At 45.5% G+C, this 22,337-nt stretch overlaps 1 protein-coding gene across 2 annotated transcripts in view; it reads left to right on the top strand.

Annotated features, from left to right (window-relative positions):
* The window catches only part of TRAPPC10 (trafficking protein particle complex 10), a 485,548-nt gene that overhangs the window by 4,516 nt on the left and 458,695 nt on the right, over window positions 1-22,337 (top strand). For both annotated transcript variants that reach the window (XM_030203762.1, XM_030203763.1), the window contains exon 2: window positions 12,571-12,652. In XM_030203762.1, coding sequence (XP_030059622.1) covers window positions 12,571-12,652 — 82 coding nt within the window. The remainder of the gene's footprint in view (window positions 1-12,570; window positions 12,653-22,337) is intronic.

The raw sequence follows: 22,337 nt of genomic DNA, 5'->3' as shown, positions 1-22,337 counted from the left end.
CGTTCCCTGTGCCAGCCATAGCCACTGCATGGTCAGGCAGCTACCCCACCACCCTGGCTCCCTATTAGTCTGCTCTACTCATCTTCAGTTTGTTGCTTCCACGGGAACAGGAACTTCGTTTTTACTGTTCAAAACTGAAATGCACAGGTAGTAGCATTGTGTGAAGAGTAAGATCCTATTCCAGTGCAGTAATAATAGAAAAATGTATAGGGCAAAACAAATCTGAGCACCAGGGAATAGTTTTTTTTTTTTTAAATCTTATTTTTTATTTGAATGAGGTTTTACTGAAAACCAGGGAATAGTTTCTATTCAATGTGGTGACCTGGCACCATGAGACTTCGAGCCTTGTTGTAAAGATAGGTGGGTTATAAAATAAAGTAATAAATGAAATAGGACATTTTGACCAAATGAGTTGAACATACAGAAGTAGTATTTAACAGTAAATTTTGTGATGTTATGTTTTCATCACTCAAGTGTAACATGTTTAGGCTGTATATTTCATCATTTATTTATCAAATTTATTATATGCCTTTTCTTGATGTCGTGTCATTTACTAAGTCTTATATAACAAACATAAATTTTTTTTTAAATTTTTTTATTTATTCATATTATTAAATTTATTACAAGCAAAAATCTTGTGTAGGAAAGTATCCGTTTATCAATAACATACTCAAACCTGATATCAAGAAGAAAGAAAAGGTGAAAGAAAAAAAAAATTCCTCACATTTTCAATAAAGAACAATACTCAAGTCCATAAATTCGGATCCAAGATTTCGGAAAACTATGGGAGAAAAACATTACAAAGGAAAAAAAAACCAAACATAAATTTTTATAGATATTCTTCCTTTCTGGTTCTTTGCCACCTTGTGTAGAAATGGAGCAGAGGAGTAACATAGTGGTTAGATATGCAGATTGTGATTGAAGGGAGCCAGGATTAATTTCCTTCTTCTATCTAACACTTTGTGACCTTTAGCAAGTCACTTCACCCACCATTGCCTTATGTAGCTCAACTTGAGCTTGAGTTTGGAAGGGACAAGTATCAGATCTAATTTCTAAGTGTACAAGCTCCCACAGCAAAACTGATATAAACCTTATTTGTGCCCAACCCCCCACCCTCCCAAATTAATTGTCATCTTTCCAAATCATGTGCAACCCCTGCCATAGCACTTGACTAAACCACTTCTGCTGACAGGCTGTCCTTGTCCTTGTTTTCCTCAGGACCAGTGCAAGATTTCTTGCTGTCCTATGTGTCTTAAAAATTGGCATCTTGAACCCCCCCCAATAAAAAACTTTGATGTGTCTCGCTATCTTGTTTATGTGACTAGGAAAGGGAGTGTGATGGTACCTCTGTATTGGTTTCTCATGTGACTTCTCTTGAGACTGTACCTTTAAGGAGATTTAAATAGGATGGTTTTGGTTCAGAGGGCCACTGCCAGGGTGGTTGGTAGTTTTCATCATGGAGTGTATAGGGACAGACATGTGGATCTCAATAGATATGCTTTAGAGGAGGGACAGGAGAAAGTAGAGGCAGTGGAGACATTTAGTTACCTTTGTAGCATAAATGCACAGGGGGTACGCTTCTTTTGTTCCAGAACTCCTCTCAACTGAAGGGCATGGGGTGAGGGGGGTGGGCTTGAGTGGCCCTTTGTGGAGGGGATGGTAGACTCATGGAGCAGCCTCCTGGTGGAGGTGGTGGTGAAGAAGGGGACAGTGTCTGTGTTTGGGAGGGCATGGGTTGGTCGTGGAGGGTGGAGGATGTCTGGTAGATGGGCTGTGTGGTCTTTATCTGCTGTCATTTTGTATGTTTCTATTTTTCTCTCCCTTGTCCATCCCTCTTTCCCTTCTCCCCCTCTGTGTAACTGTCATTCCATCCTGCTATAACTGTGCACCTCTCACCCCTCCCCCTACTTTGTGGCCATTTTCCCATTATCTCTAGGGGTGTAGCTACCAATAAACAAGCCCGGCAAAATGCCCAGGGCCACCTATGATAGTGAATCTTCACGTCCCTCACTCCCACCCCCAGTCTGTCATCACTCCTTTCTCTGCCAATCCCAACCTGTTCCCCAGTTCCAGTCTTCAGAACAGCAGTGGATTGTTGACAGAGACTGTGACAAACAAACTGCCTTTACTCATCCCTGCCAGGGCCTTCCTTGTGGTGCATCCTGCTCACAGGAAATTACATCAGAGGGGCGAGACGTGGAAAGCAAAGGCCCTACTGGGGTCAGGCAAAGGGAGCTTGTCACTGGCTCTACTGGTGATCTGATGCTGTTTTGAGTACTGGGTGGGGAATGGGTTAGAAAGATGCCAAGCCCGTGAGGTGGGGCCCATGCAGGGGAAGGAGATTGGACAGATGCTGGACTGGCTGAGGAGATAGATGCTGGAATTGAGGGGGGGAGTCGGAATAGACAGAGAGACCTGCAGCTTAAGGGTGGAGTGGATGCTGGAACTGAGAGGGAATCAGAGGGAAAAGAGAGAGAGAGCTGAAGCAAAGGGGAGGGGGAAATGCTGGACTAGGGGGTGAAGAGTTATGATAGAGAGAGAGAAGAGAGAAGAAACTGGATATGGATAGGTACACAGAGAGGAGATGCTAGACAAAAGGGGAGAGAGAGTGACACAGAGGGGATGCTGGTCAGAGTAAGATAAGGACACAGAGGAGAGATGATGAATATGGGGGGAAGGTAGGGACACTGAGAGGCCAGATGCTGTAAATGGGGGTGGGGGGAGAGGGAATAGGGACAATGACACAGGAGGATACTAGACAGACAGAGAGGGACATGGGGAAAATGGATAGTAGACACACAGAGAAAAAATGTCAAAAGATTAGGAGACCCTGAAAAGAGAGTTAAGAAAAAATAGAGACAAATAGAAAAGAGACACTGGGACCAAAGCAATGATTAGACAAAGATAGAAAAAAAAAGTATATTTTCCTGAATTTATTATAATGTCAGCTTTGGGAAATGTGTATCTTCTGATATCTTGTATTTTAGTTTCTATTACTGAAACATGTTTTCTATATAGATCTAGAATGTGTTTGTTTACTGGAGGGATTCTCCTCTCCCCATCCCCATTACTTTGGAAGAAATGGCATGTATAGTCAGGCCCATCTTAATTTTTCCACCCAGGGTCCATTCAGCCCTAGCAAATCCACTGGTTATCGGAATGGCCCTGTTGTTTAATCCTCAGTCTTGTTCAGGCTAAGACACACTGTGCCCTATCTAACCTGCTTTTAACCAAGCAAGGATTTTCAGAACTTTGGCCATGTGTACATACATAATGCAAAATATAAATTAACTTTGGATCTAATATTCAAAACGAGTTTTATGTGGATAAAATTGGGATGTTTAACTTGCTAAATGAATGTCATAATTGTTATTGTTTATTGATACTTGATATACTACCTTTCACTTAAACAACCAAAGTGGTTACAGATTAAAACAGAAAGGAACTCCAATAATTGTAAAGGACAGTAAAAGAGAGAGAAGTAAGGAGAAGCAGGAAAGGTTCCGTGCTGCCTGAGGGAACACCCACATCATCTAAAGCAGGGGTAGGCAACTCTGGTCCTAGAGAGCCGCAGGCAGGTCTGGTTTTCAGGATATCCACAATGAATTATGCAGGAGATAGATTTGCAAGCACTGCCTCCATGGTATGCAAATCTATCTTCTGCATATTCATTGTGGATATCCTGAAAACCGGACCTGCCTGCTGCTCTCGAGGACCGGAGTTGCCTACCCCTGATCTAAAGGAACCTTAGGGAAAGGCTACAGAAAAAAGGTGAGTTTTCAAGGCAGAACAGAAGTTAATATAGGACTATTCAGAACAAAGATCAGAGAATTTCAAAGAATAAGGGCTTGGAAAAAGAAGGCAGAATGCCTAGTAGACTCTAGATGGGAACAGTAGACTGAGGGGAGGGCAAGGTGGCATGTGTTAGTAAAACAAAAGGCATGGTTGGGGGGGGGGGGAGTAGGGCACAGTCAGGGAGGAGAGATATGAAGAGATCCCCCATGAAGAACCTTATATGCAAGTGTAAGGATTTTGTGCTGGATATGAAAAGAAATGGGAAGCCAATGATGACCCATAAGTAAGGGGGGTAACGTGATCGCAATGGGGTGCACGAGTGAGAATCCTAATAGCTGTGTTTTGTACAGTCTGAAGACATTTTAGAGAGTTAGATGGAAGCCCAAAATTGATAACATTGCAATAGTCAAGATCAGTTGCAACAAGTGAGTAAAGGAGAGAAGCACAGACTGAATTATCAATATAAGTATACGTAAGTGTTGCCATACTTTCACAGACCGAAGGTCCATCAAGCCCAGAATCCTGTCTCCATTTGTGACCAATCCAGGTTACAAGTACCTGACAAGATCCCAACACAGTAGAAATACATTTTATGTTGCTTATCCTAAAAATAAGCAATGGATTTTCCCCAAGTCCATCTTAATAATGGCTTATGGACTTTAGGAAGCTATCCAAACCTTTTTTATACCCCGCTAAGCTAACTGCTTTTACCATATTCTCTGGCAACAAATTCCAGAGTTTAGTTACATGTTGAGTGAAGAAATATTTTCTCTTATTTGTTTTAAATTTACTACTTTTTCATTGCGTGTCCCTTAGTCCTAGTATTTTTTGAAAGAGTAAACAAGCGATTCATATCTATCCACTAGTAAACAAAGGCCCGTTTCTGAGCGCAATGAAACGGGCGCTAGCAAGGGTTTCATGGCTGCATGGCTCATCGCGGTTTTACCTGGTTCGTGGCGTGCACCGCTGTTGTTTCCGGTGTAGCTCTGTGTGGGTGGCGGTTTTCGTGCCCCGCCCTCGACGTCATCGTGTTTTGACGCGAGGGCGGAGCAGAGCTACAGTGTGGAAATCCGGAGTTTGTGGCCTGAGTAGATCGTTGGAGGTGAGAATCTGCTCCGCTCTCAACGTCATAATGTTTGACGTGAGGGCGGGGCCCAGAGACTGATTTTCGTGGCTTCAGAGCTTCGAACATACAAACCTTGGCTTCAGTGACGTCAGCAGACAATAGAACGTTGAGGATGAGTTTTATATATATAGATTCCACTCCACTCATCATGTAACTATGAAGAGAACAAATCGCAAAGAAAAAAAACCAGGATCAAACATCTGAAGAAATGTGAGATTTAAAAGTCAAATTTTATCCTTAGAAGAATGGGTGGCTTGGGGGAGGGGCACAGGCATTTACACATTTAGGACCTGATTCAATCAATGGTGCCTAAATTTGAGTGCTGGAAAATTTGGTGCGTATCGCTATTCTATAAAGGTCGGTTCAAGTAGCGCGGTCTTTATAGCATAGTGCTAAGAGCCCATTCCTGCATCCAAATGTAGAGCGCTTTTTATAGGTTAGCGCTTAGAGCCATTCCTGCACCCAAATTTGAGCGCCGGTATAGTGGAAATTCCATATCAAATTTTGAAGCTAGACTCGTATGCAAAACTTCAAAATTTGATATGGCATTCCCACTATTATCTAATTATATTGGCTACCAATCAAAGCCAGAATCATCTTTAAAACATGTACATTCATCTACAAAATTATCTGTGGCACGAGCCCAGATTACATGATGAAGATGATAGATTTACCAACCTTCAATGCGTCTACTAGATCAAGAAGCTATCTCGTACTACATTTTCCCAGCTATAAAAACATCTGATATAAATCCATATTGAACAGAGATTTCTCACTTACAGGTTCAAAATGGTGGAACACCATCCGTAGTGAGATAAAAAGGATTACCAATTATCTAATATTTTGCAGATTTCTGAAGGCATTCCTTTATAACAGATTTTTGCATTGTTAGGCAGTGAACTAAACAGCAAATGTTATATCTTTGTTTGCTCTTTTCAAAATCTCACTGTTTGTTTTCTTACTTGTAAAAATATATTGTATGCATTTGTAGTCTTAATTATTGTAAACCATATAGAACTAAATAATTAACATTGGGATATAACATATGTGGGATATAAGCATCAATCAATAAATAAATACCGGCACCCAACTCTTGGCATTTGGGCATGGTAATAGTGCCATTCTGTAATCCCGTGCACAAGTTTTTAGATCACCTCTGCCCCACCCCTAGCCAATGCTCCTTTTTGAGTTGCACGCTAGGGGATTTAGGCATAAGGGATTATGGAATAGTGTACAGGAAGATGTGTGTGCCAAAAATTACTGCCAATTAATTGCAATAATTAACATCAGTTTCTTGCTAGCCATCAATGGCTTGTTAGCTAATTAATTTGCACGCACATCTTTGATCAGCATGCACATTTCAGAGCCCGGATTTGGGCACCATGTATAGAATCCAGGGTTGATGACAATATTTATTCATTTGGAGACAAATTTTGGAAAGGTGTCCAACTCAGTATGTCATATATGAATGTCCATTTCTCATATAGTTATCTACTCTCATACAGCCTATTCTAAAATACATGGCTACGTGCCGCATGAACATTTTATTACAGACTGAACGTCCAAATTATGAACAGGGCAAAACTAGAGATGTGGATGCCTTTGTGGCAGAAAGGGAGCATCCATATTATAAAATGGAGGAATACCTAGTTGTTAGAGCAGCTGAGAGTGAATCAGGGCAGAGAACCAGAGATTTCAGGTTCAAATGCCACTGTAAATGTAATTGTCTTTTCCTTTTTTTCGTTTTTATAAATTGTGAGCCTCCCAGGGACAGAAAAATACCTGCTATGACTTTACTTCCATTAGAGAGATGCTCAATTGGAACACCTTTCTCTAACCTGGGCGTGTCAAGTTCCAGGTCTAAATACGACATCCTTTTCCCTTCTGCAATTGTAGTTGGATATCCATATTTTAGCCCCTTGCCACATGGATGTATTTCTTTTATTTATTTTAATTACATTAAAAAAATGTTGTTTCAACAACTGTAAATAATACACAAAGCAAGTCCTGTGGTAGAAGTTAGATATTTATCAGTAGCACTTCTACTTAATTTTATTTCTTTTAAAATATTTTATGCTAGTCTTCCTGCCCCTTTCCCACTTTTTCTCTACCCATAGCCAAAGCAGTCACCTAATATGGTAAGCAGGGTCTGTTTTCGAAGCAGAAATGTAGTAAGGCATTTTAATACGTACAGCATTGGAGATATTGGTTTCACAGTTATCAGAGCCCAGAGATCTCTGCCACCCTCCCCAAGGATAACACTTCCTATATAGTCTGCCTAATCCACTACCTATCTCCTTTAAAATAAGTACCTGAATATATGTAAACCACTTTGAATGTAGTTGCAAAAACCTCAGAAAGGCGGTATATCAAGTCCCATTTCCCTTTCCCTTTCAATGGCTTCAATTTAGGTAGCATTAAATCTTGAGAGAAAATCATTGCTGATTGAGGTTACTTTTAGGTTGTCTGCTTTTATCTCCGGCGCTCTTCCTGATGTATATAAAAAAGGTTTTTATTTCTTTAATTTATATATGTAGATGTAAAACCATTCGTTTAGTTTATATACCTCTAATAGCTTTTTTTCCTTCCAGAAATAAAATTTTTCTGCCTTTTTGGTGTTCATGTCACTAATTAGGTTTTGCTTCCTATATATAAACTAGCCGTTGAGCCCGTAAAAACGGGCTGCTATTGGGGTTTTCCTTCCTTCCCCCTCCCTCCCCGCGAGGTCGCCACCGCTACCGTTCCCCCCCCCCCTCCGGAGTCGCCGCCATCCCTCTACCCGACCCGGGCCCTCTCTCTCTCCGCTACTAAACTTACACATCCATTCGCCGGAACGCAGCACGCACATCAGCTGAGCTGCCGTCGGCCCTTCCTTCTCTGCCTGTGTCCCGCCCTCCTATGACGTAACGTCATCGAGGGCGGGACACAGGCAGGGAAGGAAGGCCGACGGCAGCTCAGCTGATGTGCGTGCTGCGTTCCGGCGAATGGATGTGTAAGTTTAGTAGTGGAGAGAGGGCCCGGGCCGGGTGTGTGTGTGTGGGGGGGTAACGGTAGCGGCGACCTTGGGTGGGCGGGTGGGGGGGGAGCGGTATCAACCTCAGCGGCGCAGTTTCCCTCTCTGTCCCACCCTCGTCATCACGTATTGACGCGGGGCGGGACAGAGAGGGAAGTCTCTACTGCGCATTTGCGAGTGAGTCGGTCACTCGCCGTTTATATGTTTGATAAAATATAGGTCGATATTCAGTGCAATTTGGCTAACCTGTCATTTTCAGTGGCACTTAATTGGTTAGTGTTGAACTCAAAACAGGCTATTTTGGGGGCATTCCGTGGTTGGAGTCAGTACTTGGCTGCTTAAGTGCTGGTATTCAGAACTTACCTTTATGCACAAATTACACCGAATTAGCTACAGGTTAGCTGGCCCCTCAAACCCGGAAATTCAGTGCCGGTGCCTGTGGACATGACCTGGCATTGAATTTCTGGGTTTAGCACTGGTAGTGGTTATCAAAACACTGATTGCTACGGGTGAATTGCGGGCCCTTAGATTTCCTTTGCTCTGATCCTTCAAGTCTCCTGCATTTGACTGGAATCAGATGTTTCCATAGTGTCCCACAGATGAGTCCAGAGATGAGTGGGTTATGTCCCTCTACCAGCAGGTGGAGATAGAGTGAACCTCAGAGGTTTGCTATATGTGGACCTGTGCTTTCATCTTAGCCCCCGTATTCTCTCTATCTCGGCAGGTGGATGGACATATCCTGTAATGCTCTCTGGTTGAGCTTGTTCCTAACCTGTTCCCTCAGGTTTAGTTGAGCTGGGTGTCTTCAGCTGGATTCTGTCTTTTTGGGGTATACCTGGTGGTGTCAGGTCCCTCCCCCCTTCTCTGCCCTCCTTTCCTGCCAGCATGTGCTACTTGTGATTGCTCTCCTGCTTAAAAAAAAAAAACACAGTGTGAAAGCAGGCAGTTTGTTATTTTTCCTTACAGTCGGTGAGAAGACACAGCTGTGAGTATTCATTCATTTTTATTTGTTGCCGAGTGTTATGCTGTCCTTCGATCTGGGCTTCTTGTGCTGTCGCTTGAGGGGGGGAGCGCGGGCTTGGCAGACATTTGTTCGCTGGTTGCTGCCATTTTGTGGATTCACTTCAGCGGTGGCAGCAGGGCCCGGGATATTTGTTTATCAGGCAGGCACACCTTTCTTCTTGCTTCCCGGGTTGCTCGACGCTCCCCTCCGACTCATGCTCTTTGCAGTGGCACTATAGTGGCACCGGCTTTCCGAATCTCTGGTGGTTTTGCTTTTCCGCATTTCTTCTGATTCTCACAGCATCGCTGCACGAGACGGAATTACGAGGGAGGGGGCATTGATTTTTTGTTTTGGGCTTTGGCTATCCCACTTTGTGTGCGGTTTATTTTTCCTGTGCCGCTGCTCAGTTAGAGGAGCCTTTGCTTCTGGTTGGTTCGGGTGGCCTTGGTTCTCTGGTCCTTTGTCTCCCTCTTCTCTTCAGATCAGCATGTGGTGCCGGATAAGTTGTTGTTGCAGCCGCTTTGGCCAGCGCTGGACGGTTTAACCTCCCCGGCTTGACCCTTTGTTTGTTTTGGCTCTTGGCCTGAGGGGGCTCAGTTTCCCTCATTCCCTAGACCTGTGGGAGGCAGCCCTTTTTCAGGATCTTCCGTGGGGTGCGTTGGTAGATGACGGCACCTGTACGGTCCATCCAGTCTGCTCTACAGGTTAAGCTTCTTGTTTGAGATACCGTATTTGTATGTCTGACCTTGTTTGGCCTTGCCTTTGGCAGACCGCAGATTGTAAATCTGCTCTACTCTAGATTGCTTCCCCTTTTCTGGTATAGCCACCCTATCTCCGCTAGTTTCTGTGGATCCATTCTGCTTTGTTTGCATTTGCAGTAGTCTAGTGCAGTGCTGATGGCTCTGGCATTCGGTGGGCTTTTGTTGACCCTTTTAGGGTGCCTCTCTTGCTTCCGGTGCTCTCCAGGTTATGGTTCTGCCTATTCCTTTCCTGGGGAATTGAATGTTGGCAATGCTGCATGCAGGACATTTGGGGTCTGCTAGGTGGCCCTTGGATTGGCAGGGATCATTGGCTTTAGGACCAGACCCACTGGGTCTGTTCAGGGGCTGCTGCCCCCCTGGTTTTCGGACTGGCTATTGGGCGGGACTTTCAAGTTTTGTCATCTCTCCTATGGGGACTGTTGGACCCAGCTCTTTCAGTCAGGGATTCTCATTTGGGGCAGCATGCATTGTACTGTTCTTGGTATTGGTACCCTGGATCGATCTCTGTTGGTGACAGGTTACTGGACTTGATAGACGTGCGTTCTGTCCCAGTAGGGCTACACTTTGGTCCAGACAGACCAGAAGTCCATAAAAACCTATATGCCCCACTTCACCCCCCCTCCCCCCGGGGGTTGAGCTGGTGGCTCTGCCTTCCTTTCTTCTGGTTTGGGTGCCTCTACAACCAGTTTCCCTTAGAGCCAGTGGTCTACCTTCCGGCTTCTTCCAGCTGGTCCTTTACTATGGGGTGGTTGACCCTGGTGGGTGAGCACCATCTCGGGAGGCGTGCCTTGCCCTGTCCATGGCCATAATTTATTCCTCAGGGCTAGACGTTGAGGGTTACCCTGTCAGACTTCCAGCCTTCCTCCATCCCCGGGTGTCAAGCCTGGCTCCGTCTTTAAGCGTTGAGCCTTTCTACATCTTCAGACTTTGAGACTTGTTTCTTCTCTGGTCATTGAGCCGTTTGATCCATTTCTGGAAGTTGGGATTTGCTCCTTCTCCGGGCGTCGGGCCCTGCTCCGTCTCCAGCCATCGAGCCTTCCTCCGGAAGTCGAGTTTTGCTCCATTTTGGACACTGAGCCCTGGTATGTCTACAGACAACGAGCCTGTTGTCATCTATGGAAGGCGAGGCCTGTTCCACCGGGCGCCGAACCTTGTTCAGTTTAAAGGTGCCGGGCCTTGCTCTATCTCCTGGTGCTGAGCCTTTCTCCATCTCCGGTCGCCGCGTCTTGCTACGCCTTCCGGATGTCCCTCCTTGCCGAGCCTCGACGGGGTGGTTTATCCTTTCCTGGCCTCGTCACCGGACGTGGGTAGTGGCCCAGCCTACCTGCTGGCTGTGAAGGCTTGACTGGCCTCGGCTCTTACCATACATGTTTGAATGGTTCCACTTCTAGTCTTGAAATCTTTCTGTTTTGTCTATGCTCGGGTCCGGCTATGGAGCCTGTCTAGATCCGGCTCCTCTGGTACAGCCTGGTCTGTTAGGTCCGGCTCCTCTGGTACAGTCTGGTTTGTTCTTGGTTAGACCCGTAGGATCTTGCCTGGGTCCGTATTTTTCCAGGGGGACCAGCTTTCCTATGCTGGCATGCAGCAGGATTGTCTGGGCCAGCTTTGGCCTTCCTTTTGCTAGGCTCTGACTGCCTCCATGCAGCCTTACCTATGTCATACGCTTGGTCCGGGCAGTCTTGCCTAGTCTCGGTCTTGTCTGAACAGTCTTGGATAGCTCGGTTTCATCAGTTCCTCTTTGGCTAGCTATGGGTTCAGCAGGGCAGTCTTGCATAGTTCCGGTTCATCCGTGGAGCTGGGCTTAGCTACGGCTTGTTCCTGTCCTTTTCTAGTTTGGACTGCGACTGTGCAACCTTTCTAACTACGGCAGGGGTGGGGGACCTTGTCCATCTTGGCCTCCCACAGAGGAGGTGTATGGTGTCTCCACCCATTGTTAAGCAAATGCCACCATCTTAGGAGGTCAGTCTGGTGTTCTTTCTGCTTTGATCCTGACAGCCGAATTTGGCTGCGTTGTGGATTCAACCATTGTGCTGGACATGATTCCATCTCTGGCGGGATGGTCTGGTCCAGGTGCGCTTCCTTGGCTGGGGTTGGCGTTCCTTCTCTGGCTGACCGCTCAGGCTTATTTGCTGCACTGGCCCGGTCCGGGACTAATTTTACCTTTCCACATATTCAGCATTTTCATCTTCTGATTCTTCTTTTTTCCCTTTTTCCTACCAATCTGTCTTCCACTGTTCCACCTGTCATTATCCTTTGCATTTCTTTCCCCTCTCTCTTGCTGTCTCTCACTCTTCCTATTCTCATTCTTATGTCTTGCTAATTTATCTCTTTCCACAGAATTTTCCTTACCCTCTCGTGCATTTATCCTAGTGATAGGGAACTGTAATAGCAATGTTCAGAAGGAGCATATGTAAGGTATACCGATTCTAGTATATTATTACTGTCATTGTCACTGAGAGAATGATTGATGCACGGATTAGGCTTCCAGTGGTACTAATAAGCTCCGAAACATTGGCAGGACTCAAATGTACATGGGATGTATACATTGGGGGCTTAGTAGAACAGTGAGGGGAATGGTGAGAAAACTAGTAAGACGGTGACAAAACAGCAGACTGGTGCAAAATGGGCAGATTAGGTGGGCTAAATGGGTTCTTGAATGTCAATATTTGTATGTTTCTGTGTTTGTTATTAGGTGTGTGCAGAACTTTATAGGCACATAAAATAGTTATTGTTTTTTTTAATCTTATATAGCCACATAACTCAGTAAGTCATACAGCAGTTATACCAGCATTTATAGATAGGCTTAGTTTTGTTCCAAATAATTTGATAAAGAGGCTAAAATGATTTTACATAGTTGTATTTTATTTTTCAGGTGCTGGAGATCAAAATTTATTTACGTCTGTGTACCCCACGCTCTCACAGCAACTTCCCAGGGAGCCTATGGAATGGAGGAGGTATGGTACTTAATTGCTCACTATATTCAGTCTTTACCTAGTTATCCTTAATACCCATTGTTGATGCCTTTCATACATCCCTGTGTCTGTTGATAAAATTAGCAGTTGAGAATATGTTCAGTTTAATCATCTCTGTGGGAAAATCTCAGATATTATCCTAAACCATATTACCTGGAAAGTTTAGAAAACAACAACAAAACAAATCATGATTCTGAATTAACTTTGTATGTTATTCCTTTTGTTTAAACAAATTTTTATTAAACTAGTTCAAATACAATCAGGTAGTCCAAGTTTTACCAGAAAATTCCCCAGTACAAACCAGCTTCCCCCAACCCCCTCCCCCACATACGTCAGAGTCGAAAAAAACAGATAAGGCGGTGGCCGTCACCAGAAGGATGCTATGCTACATGGAGAGGGGTTATAACTAGTAGAAGAAAGGAGGTGTTGACCCTCTATAAATTGTTGTTGAGGCCCACTTAGAGTATTATGTTCAGCTTTGAAGACCATATCTTACTAAGGATGTAAAAACACTTGAAGCGGTTCAGAGCAAAACAAGGAAAATGGTATGGAATTTGCATTGCAGGACATACGAGGAGAAACTTACTAACTGTCCGTAGTACCTGAAGACTGGAGGGTGGCCAATGTGACGCCGATTTTTAAAAAGGGTTCTAGGGGTGATCCGGGAAATTATAGACAAGCCTGATGTTGGTGCTGGGCAAAATAGTGGAAACTATTATAAAGAATAAAATTTTTATTTTTATTTTGTTACATTTGTACCCCGCACTTTCCCACTCATGGCAGGCTCAATGCGGCTTACATATTGTATACAGGTACTTATTTGTACCTGGGGCAATGGAGGGTTAAGTGACTTGCCCAGAGTCACAAGGAGCTGCCTGTGCCTGAAGTGGGAATCAAACTCAGTTCCTCAGTTCTCCAGGACCAAAGTCCACCACCCTAACCACTAGGCCACTCCTCCACTCAATTACAGAACACTTAGACAAACATGGTTTAATGAGACAGAGTCATCATGGGTTCAGCCAAGGGAAGTCTTGCTTCACCAATTTACTTCATTTCTATGAAGGCTTGAATAAACATGTGGATAAAGGTGAGCTGGTTGATGTCGGTGTATCTAGATTTTCAGAAAGCTTTTGTTAAAGTTCCTCATGAGAGACTCCTGAGAAAATTAAAGAGTCATGGGATAGGAGGCAAGGTTCTGGTGTGGATTAGGAATTGGTTATTGGACAGAAAACAGAGGGTAGGGTTAAATGGTCATTTTTCTCAATTGAGGAGGGTGAACAGTGAAGTGCCGCAGGGACCGGTACTATTTAACATATTTATAAACGATATGGAAATCGGAACGACGAGTAAGGTGATCAAATTTGCAGATGATAGAAAACTATTCAAGGTTGTTAAAACATGTGTGGACTGTGAAATATTGCAGGAAGACCTTAGGAAATTGGAAGACAGGGCGTCCAAATAGCAGATGAAATTTAATGTGGACAAATGCAAGGTGATGCACATTGGAAAGAATAATCCGAATCATAGTTACCTGATGTTAGGGTCCACCTTGGGGGTCAGCACTCAAGAAAAAGATCTGGGTGTTGTTGTAGATAATATGCTGAAATCTTCTGTTCAGTGTGTGGCGGCGGCCAAAAAGCAAATAGGATGCTAGGAATTATTAGGAAAGGGATGGTGAATAAGACCGAAAATACTGTAATGCCTTTGTATCACTCCATGGTGCATCTGCACCTTGAGTATTGTGTTCAGTTCTGTTTGCTGTATCTCAAAAAAGATGTAGCGGAATTAGTAAAGGTTCAAAGAAGAATGACAAAAATGATAAAGGGGCTGGAACTCCTCTCGTATGAGGAAAGGCTAAAGAGGTAAGGTCCCTTCAGTTTGGAAAAGAGACGGATGAGTGGAGATATGATTGAGGTGTACAAAATCCTGAGTGGTGTAGAACGAGTAGAAGTAAATCGATTTTTTACTCATTCCAAAAGTGCAAAGACTAGGGGACACTCGAGGAAGCTACATGGAAATACTTTTTTTTTTTTTTTGATTTATAGAAGATTTTATTGATCATTGCATAGGATAACCAGTCCAAACTCAATGAGAGAAAGTACCCTTTCGTAACACAATATGAATCTAACATTGGGTATCTAGCAAAGGAACGCACCATCACCAAAGCAATGCTTTAACAGTAGCTTATGTTACTTCCAACATTTTTAATTTTATACAACAGTTCCTCCCTCCCTTCACCTGCCTTGACCCTCCCCCCAACCCCCCACTACCCCCCCGTCTTCCCATCCTTATCAGTAAAGACTGCTAATACTACATTTGTTATTCAGTTCCTTTTGTGTGCTTTAAAAAGGGAGCCCAAATCTTTTGCCATTTTGGCAGATTTCTCCCTTTCACCGCAGTCAGTCTCTCCATTTCACATATATAACTCACTTTAGTAAGCCAACCACTCATTGAGGGTACCTGTGGCCTTTTCCAATTTCGGGCCAAGTGGACTCGGGCCGCCACCAAGGATTGTCTTACCAATCCCCAATGATCAGATGTGATGCCCTCAGGTCTCTGTCCTAATAAAAAGATCAAAGGATGCCACCGCACAGAACTGCCGAGCCATACCTGAAGTCGGGAGTGCACACCCCTCCAATAGGCCTGTGCCTTAGGACATAGCCACCAGATGTGTCCCATAGTCCCCTCCCCCCCACATTTCCTCCAGCAGCCCTTTGAAACCTGCGTAAACATATGGTGTAATCTAACCGGGGTCAGGTACCATCTATAGAATACCTTTACAGCATTCTCCTGCATGTCCACTGCACGAGAGACCCGCAACAGACTCCTCTCTAAGGTCAGCCAGCCCGTCTCCGATAACGAGAACTGTAGCTCCTGTTCCCACCATTTTCTATGCAATAGGGATGTTTTGGAGCCTTTCACTAAGTAAGTGTACAATTTGGAAATCAATCCTTTCGTGCCCTTGGGGTCCACACATACCTCCTCCAACCGGTGAGTATCCCGTTTCAGGCATCCCATGTACGCCTTCCCTTTCAAAAAGTGTTGTAGTTGCAAGTGGGCGTATCGATCCCCCCGTGAAAGACCAAAGTCAATCTCAAGGGTCTTGAAGGGTACAGTAGTCTCCCCCACATGTAATTGACCCAACATGTCCAAACCCGCCTCCGCCCATTTACAGAATGTAGTGTTTCCTATACCCGGGGTAAACAGAGGATTATCCACTATCGGGGCTAGTCCTGACACCAAAGGTTGCTGCTGAGGAAACAGGAGGTCCCAGTAGTGAAAAGTAGCTTGTACTGTAGGTGGGAATTTATCCACCCGACCCCTATGATTACTTGCGACCCACATTAAATGTCCCAACTTACGAGAACCCACCAGATTTTGCTCAATGTCAACCCACAGCTTGTGGTCCTCTCGTCGAAACCAATCTACTGCCGCCATAGACTGTGCTGCACAATAATACCATTGAAGGTTGGGCATCCCCATCCCTCCCTCCCGTCTACTCTTGTATAAGAGGGCTCTAGGTAGCCGTGGTCGTTGCTGATTCCATACGAATCTAATCAAAATATCTTGCATCCCAGACAGAAATGTTCTAGATACCCGCAGGGGGAGTACCTGAAATAAATACAGGAGTCGTGGCAAAACATTCATTTTTATCGCCGCTATCCTCCCAAACCAGGAAAGACCCATAGCCCTCCATCTATCCAGATCTCTCTGCACTTCCCTCTTGAGGATCGGGTAATTGGCAGTAAACAGCTCAGATAACTTGCCTGTGATCTGCACCCCAAGATACCTCATTGCATCATTCTCCCACTTGAAAGCGAAGGACGACCTCAAGGTGTCCATCAGGTTCGGGGGAATTGCAACCGCCAGTCCCGTTGATTTGCTAGCATTCAATTTATATCCCGACACCCTCGCATAATCTTCTATCACTTTCATGAGATTAGGGAGAGAGGTCAGTGGTTTCATTAAGGTCAAGAGAACGTCGTCAGCAAATAAAGCAATTTTGTATTCTCGGGCACCCACTCTAACTCCAGCAATATCATCATTATCTTGGATCACCGCCGCCAAAGGTTCCATCGCCAGGGCGAACAATATCGGGGATAATGGGCACCCTTGCCGCGTCCCACGCCCAAGTGGAAACGCCGCAGAGTGCCCTCCGTTCACTCTGACACAGGCCATCGGCGATGAATATAATACCTGAACCCAGGCTCGATATTGCTGACCAATCCCTGCTCTATGCATGACCTTATCCAGGTACCCCCAGTGGACCCGATCAAACGCTTTTTCAGCGTCCAACCCAAGCAGTACCACTGGTCTAGCTTTTGTCTGCATGGCGTAAAGTAGGTCCACTGTCCTTCTGATGTTGTCCATAGCTTGGCGTTGGGCTATAAAGCCCACCTGATCCGGATGTATTAAGCTAGGAAGCACTCTACCCAGGTGATACGCCATCACTTTAGCCAGTATTTTCACATCAGAGTTAAGTATCGAAATTGGGCGATATGAGGCACAGTCAGTTTTGTCCTTACCTGGTTTTGGTATCACGGCCACCCACGCCTCCAGCATTGTCTTAGGGAGAGGCGCTCCCTCTGTCACCGAGTTCATGATCATTGCCAGGTAAGGTGCCAGTACTCCCACATATGCTTTGTAAAACTCGTTCGTGAAGCCATCTAGACCCGGAACCTTCCCTGTCGGAAGTTCCTTTACCACTCGCTTAATCTCATCCACCTCCACTGGCTCCTCAAGTTCCCGTCTCTGAGAGTCGGACAAGGTCGGCAGACCCCTGTCCGCCAGGTAGTCCTCTATTTTCTCAGTCTGTACGGCAGCATCCTCTTTATATAAAGTCTCATAGTATTGGGCAAAACATTTCCTGATCTGTGCGGATTTATGGAGCATCCCTCCCTTACCGTCTTTAACTCTCATGATTTGCCGGTCTGATCTCAACTTTCTTAATTTGGCAGCTAACAGTCTGCCTGGCTTATTGGTACCCTCATAATAAATTTGCTTTACCCTTGCATGTACAAACTTCAAACTGTCCTCGTGCAACGAGGCAATCTCAAGCCTCGTGTCTTGAAGCTTTCAGTAGTCGAACACCGACCCCGTGGTCCGATTCCTGGTCTCCAAGGCCCTCACCCTGTCCATACATTGAATCAATCGTGCATTATGGGCCCGGGCCTTCTGACCTGCACATTTCATAAAGTATCCCCTAGATACTGCCTTAAAGGCGTCCCACACTGTTCCTAGGGACGGTCCCGAGTCCACATTGAGGTCGAAATATTCTAACATTACAGAGATAAATCCAGCCACAATTTCCGGGTCTCGTAGCAGGCTATTATTAAATGTCCATCTTTTTTCTCTCTCCTCCTCTCGCAAGGACGGAAGCACAATCCAAGCAGGGGCATAATCAGAAATAGTGATGGAGCCTATACCCGAGTCCCCTCCCCCCTCTGACAATGTTTTATCAAGGAAAATATAATCCAATCTTGAGTAAGAAAGGTGTACAGGGGAGTAATAGGTATAGTCACGTCCTCTAGAATGCCCTTGTCTCCACACATCATACATACCCATTTCTTCTACAAAATGTTGCAACCCTCGAGAGTTCCTACAATCCACTGAGGCAGGCGTGCCTATCTATCTATACTTGGTTGCATAGTAACGTTAAAGTCTCCCGCCACTAACACTTTACCTGCGGCAAAGGATTGCAACTCTCTCAGAAGGCGCAAGAAAAAACCCTCCTGCCCTTCATTTGGAGCGTTAGCCAAAGTATATTCTTCCTGCTCCAGCAGTACATGCAGAAAAAGAAATCTACCCTTCCTGTCCCTTTTCCGGTGGAGAACCTGCATCTGGACACCCCCCTCTTTTTTGCACCCGATTCATCTGAGGCACACACCATATGCGGGTACTGCTTAGATATCAGTAACCCTTCATATTTCTTTAGCAGATGGGTTTCTTGCAAAAAAACCACATGCGGGTTCATCAGCCGCAATTCCCGCTGTAAGGCGTGTCTTTTAAAAGGAGAGTTCAGACCCTTTATATTATAAGTAAGGAACTTAAGATCCGCCATATATCAAACTCTGATCTACACTGAGCTTTGAAGGAAAACCCCAATTCCTCCCCATCTGCCCCACCCCCACCCAGTCTCCCGATCCCTCCCGACCCTCCCACCCTTCTCCCCCCCCTCGACTGACAAGCCACCAACCACCAGCCAGCGCTATGTAGCGTTACCTGGGACCCAGAGGAATGTGACCCCCTTAACCAATTTTATAATAACAATACAAACTTTAACATAAAAAGAATGACCACTTAGACCCCCCAACTCCACAACCCACCCTGCATAAACATTCACATAGATGACTCAGACCACCCAACCAGTAAGGCACTCAAAATCGCCTCTCCCCCCGACATCTGTTCATTGAGATTCTGAAAAAAGAAAGTTATCTCCCCTATCCAAGGAACCATCACCCATTGCATCCCACCAGTCTTTCAAGTCTTGGATCTTGAAGCCTTTTCAGTTTTCTCCACACGCTTCCACCGCTGGAACCGGGCTTTCGTTGCAGGCGCTATCTCTGTTGATAAAGATGCCGTCTGGTCCAATCCTGCTTCATGCAGTCGCTTCCACGCGTCACCCACGTTGCAGCATCTGAGCTGTTCTCCGTTGAGGATAAAACATATAGCAAACGGGAAAGCCCATCTATAGGAGATTTTCTCTTTGGTCAGCACTTCTATGACCAGCTTCATTGCTCGTCTCAGACTTAGGGTGAACAGTGATAGATCTTGATATATCGCCACTCGGGCTCCATTAAATTCCAAACCAGAGGTCTGACGCGCCATTTGCCAGATCTGATCCTTACACGTGTATGAAGCAAAGCGCACCACTATGTCTCTTGGCCTATTTTCACGTGGTTGGCCCAGTGCTCTATGGGCTCTTTCTATGCCCATCTCGTTGGAATTAAATTCAGGGCCCATCATTTGGGCACAGAGAGCACGCACTACTGCTGGGACGTCTTCTTTGTCTCCGTTCTCCGGGATACCCCGGAATCGAAGGTTTTGTCTGCGCCCCCGATTCTCAAGGTCATCCAGCTTATAGTGAAAGTCCTCAGCCTGCTCCCCCAATTTTTTAAGGAATTGCTCTACCTCCTCGTTTTTCTCCTGCTGCTCATCTGCCCGCTCTTCTAGGGCCTCCACCCTGCCTCCCAGCTCTCGCAAGTCCACACTAAGAGCATCCACGTGCTCCAAAATCTCTTCTTTAGATGCACGAATCTCGGCCCTCATTACCTCGAAACATTTTGTGAAGTCCTGCGGGAGGTCCTGCCCAGAAGCAGACTCACTCCACTCCTCACGGGAAGATGCTGACCTCGATTCCGACGCTCTCCGCGCCTTTGGGGAAGCATGGCGAACCAGGCCCCGATCCGTCTGTCTCGTGGAGGGCCGTTCGCTTTCGCGTTGCAGGGTGCCGCTTTTTTTTTACTCATGTTGCGGCTCCGGGTCGAACGCCAGACTTTGCAGTCACTTTAAACTCCGGGAGGTAGTTTTTGAAGTCGGGTGGTAGCTTATTTAAGGTGAGTTGGCACGGAGCTGCGGGACTAAGCAGCCATTCAGTCGCGTGACGTCACTTCCTCCTACATGGAAATACTTTTAAAACAAATAGGAGGAAATATTTTTTCACTCAGCGAATAATTAAGCACTGAAACTCTTTTCCGGAGGAGGTCTGGTGACGTCACCGAGCCAGGATGGCTGCCTGAGGGAAGAGCTCCGGCGGTCCCACGAGTAAAAGCAATAAATTGAGCGTTTCGAATAACGAGACAGCGCAACAAGTGCAACAGAGAACTAGAGGAAGAACGGGGGAGAAAACTGAGAATGGCAGCTCGCGCACCGAAGCAGTCACTGGCGAGTTTTGCATACACGGGCCCAAGCGTCTCAACTCCGCAAGAGACCACGCGGGGGAAAAATATGGCGGACGAACACGAGCCCGAGTTGCCAGCCTCCCAACATGCGGCACAGGAATCCCAGCTGCTTTTCACCGGTAGCGAGACGCAGGCCGACGGTACGGAACCGATGATAGAGATACGGGACTGGTTAAAAGAAATCACAGGCGAGCTTAAAGCATTGCGCTCGGACTTAAATACGCTGGGAGTGGACCTCCGCGGAGAAATTGCAACGCTGGGCCAACGTGTAACAGATACGGAGGATCGATTGGACGAACAACTGGAAATGATTCAGGCCCTATCGGAGCAAAATGAGGAAGATAAAGAAAAGCTTCCAACAAGTATGGGACAAGCTGGAGGATATTGAGAATAGAAGTAGGCGTCATAACATTAGATTTCGTGGCATCCCAGAAACTCCCCAATACACTAACTGCGAATCAACAATACAAAAAGTGGCTAGCGCCCTGTTGAAGGAGGCACAAATCATAATAGAGCCAGCTGCCGTTGAAATAGAACGGGCACTCAGGGCCCTGGGAGCGCTGAGGAATAATTTACCAAGAGACATGATAGCCTGTTTCGTAGACTTTAAAACAAAAGAAAAAATCATGCAAGCAGCACGAGAACACACACTGCGTTCAGCTTTACCAAGACTTGGCAATCTCGACGTTTTGTCGGAGAGCGGAGCTTCGCCCAATTACACAATATCTGCGCTCACAAAATATGAAATACAAATGGGGGTATCCATTTGCGCTGCAATTCTACATGGAGGGAAGACTCCATCAGATAAGAGGAACGGCGGAAGCGGCGCAGATCTTCCCAGACCAAGTTTTGAGCAACATGTTGGCACTGAGACAAAAGGAAGAAACAAGCCGAATGGAAAGGCCCAGATGGCAGAGAGTAACAACTGGAAAAGGCAGACTTCAGCGCCAACAATCTGATACTGCACTGAGGAGCAGGGACTCGAGAAAAACTTGAGAATGGGACAAAATACAGCACAGAAAAGTATATTGCGTTTGGCGGAAGGGAGATGCCAAATAAAGGCTGGAGAAAACAGACAAGCTATTGTCCAGGCTAAAGGCTCATATATGGACTGACTTATGAACAGTAAGAACTTAAAAGATGTTACCAATTAAACAATTTGAGCTATATTTGGTTTACAGTTGTAAATGGTGTTGTTTAATCTGTATAATAGATTAGAGTTGAAGTTAATAGCCTAAAGGTGGGACTCAGGGAGGTCACACGAGCCTCAATAACACCTGACCATACAATGGAGGGTGGACATTGGATACGGGATGGGACTGGGGGGAGGGAAGAGAAGGGGAGGGGGAACGGGGAAAGGAGCAATCAAGTGGGGGTAGAGTCTCCTAGAATGGGGTACTTGGAAGAGGGTCCAGGGGGGACACATAGATACCACTATTATATACAATATGGGCACATTTGAATTACTTACACTAAATGTAAAGGGACTTAACTCACCAACAAAGTGGCAACTGCTTTTTAAAGAAGCAGGACGATTAGGAGCGGATATTGTATTTGCTCAAGAGACACACCTGTTGCCTGCACACGAGAAACTATGTATACATAGACAATATACGGAAATATATTTTGCATCAAACCATATAGAAAAGAAAAAAAAGGGAGTCCTGATAGCTCTGGCGGGGAGACATCCCTGGCAAGTGCAACGAATAGTAAGGGATAAGGGCGGACGTTATATTTTACTAGTCTTGCGATTGGGAGCAGAGTTG

Source organism: Microcaecilia unicolor, chromosome 5 (assembly GCF_901765095.1).
Source record: "Microcaecilia unicolor chromosome 5, aMicUni1.1, whole genome shotgun sequence".
In the NCBI taxonomy this organism is placed as follows: Eukaryota; Metazoa; Chordata; class Amphibia; order Gymnophiona; family Siphonopidae; genus Microcaecilia; species Microcaecilia unicolor.
This window is presented reverse-complemented; position numbering and strand designations above follow the sequence as displayed.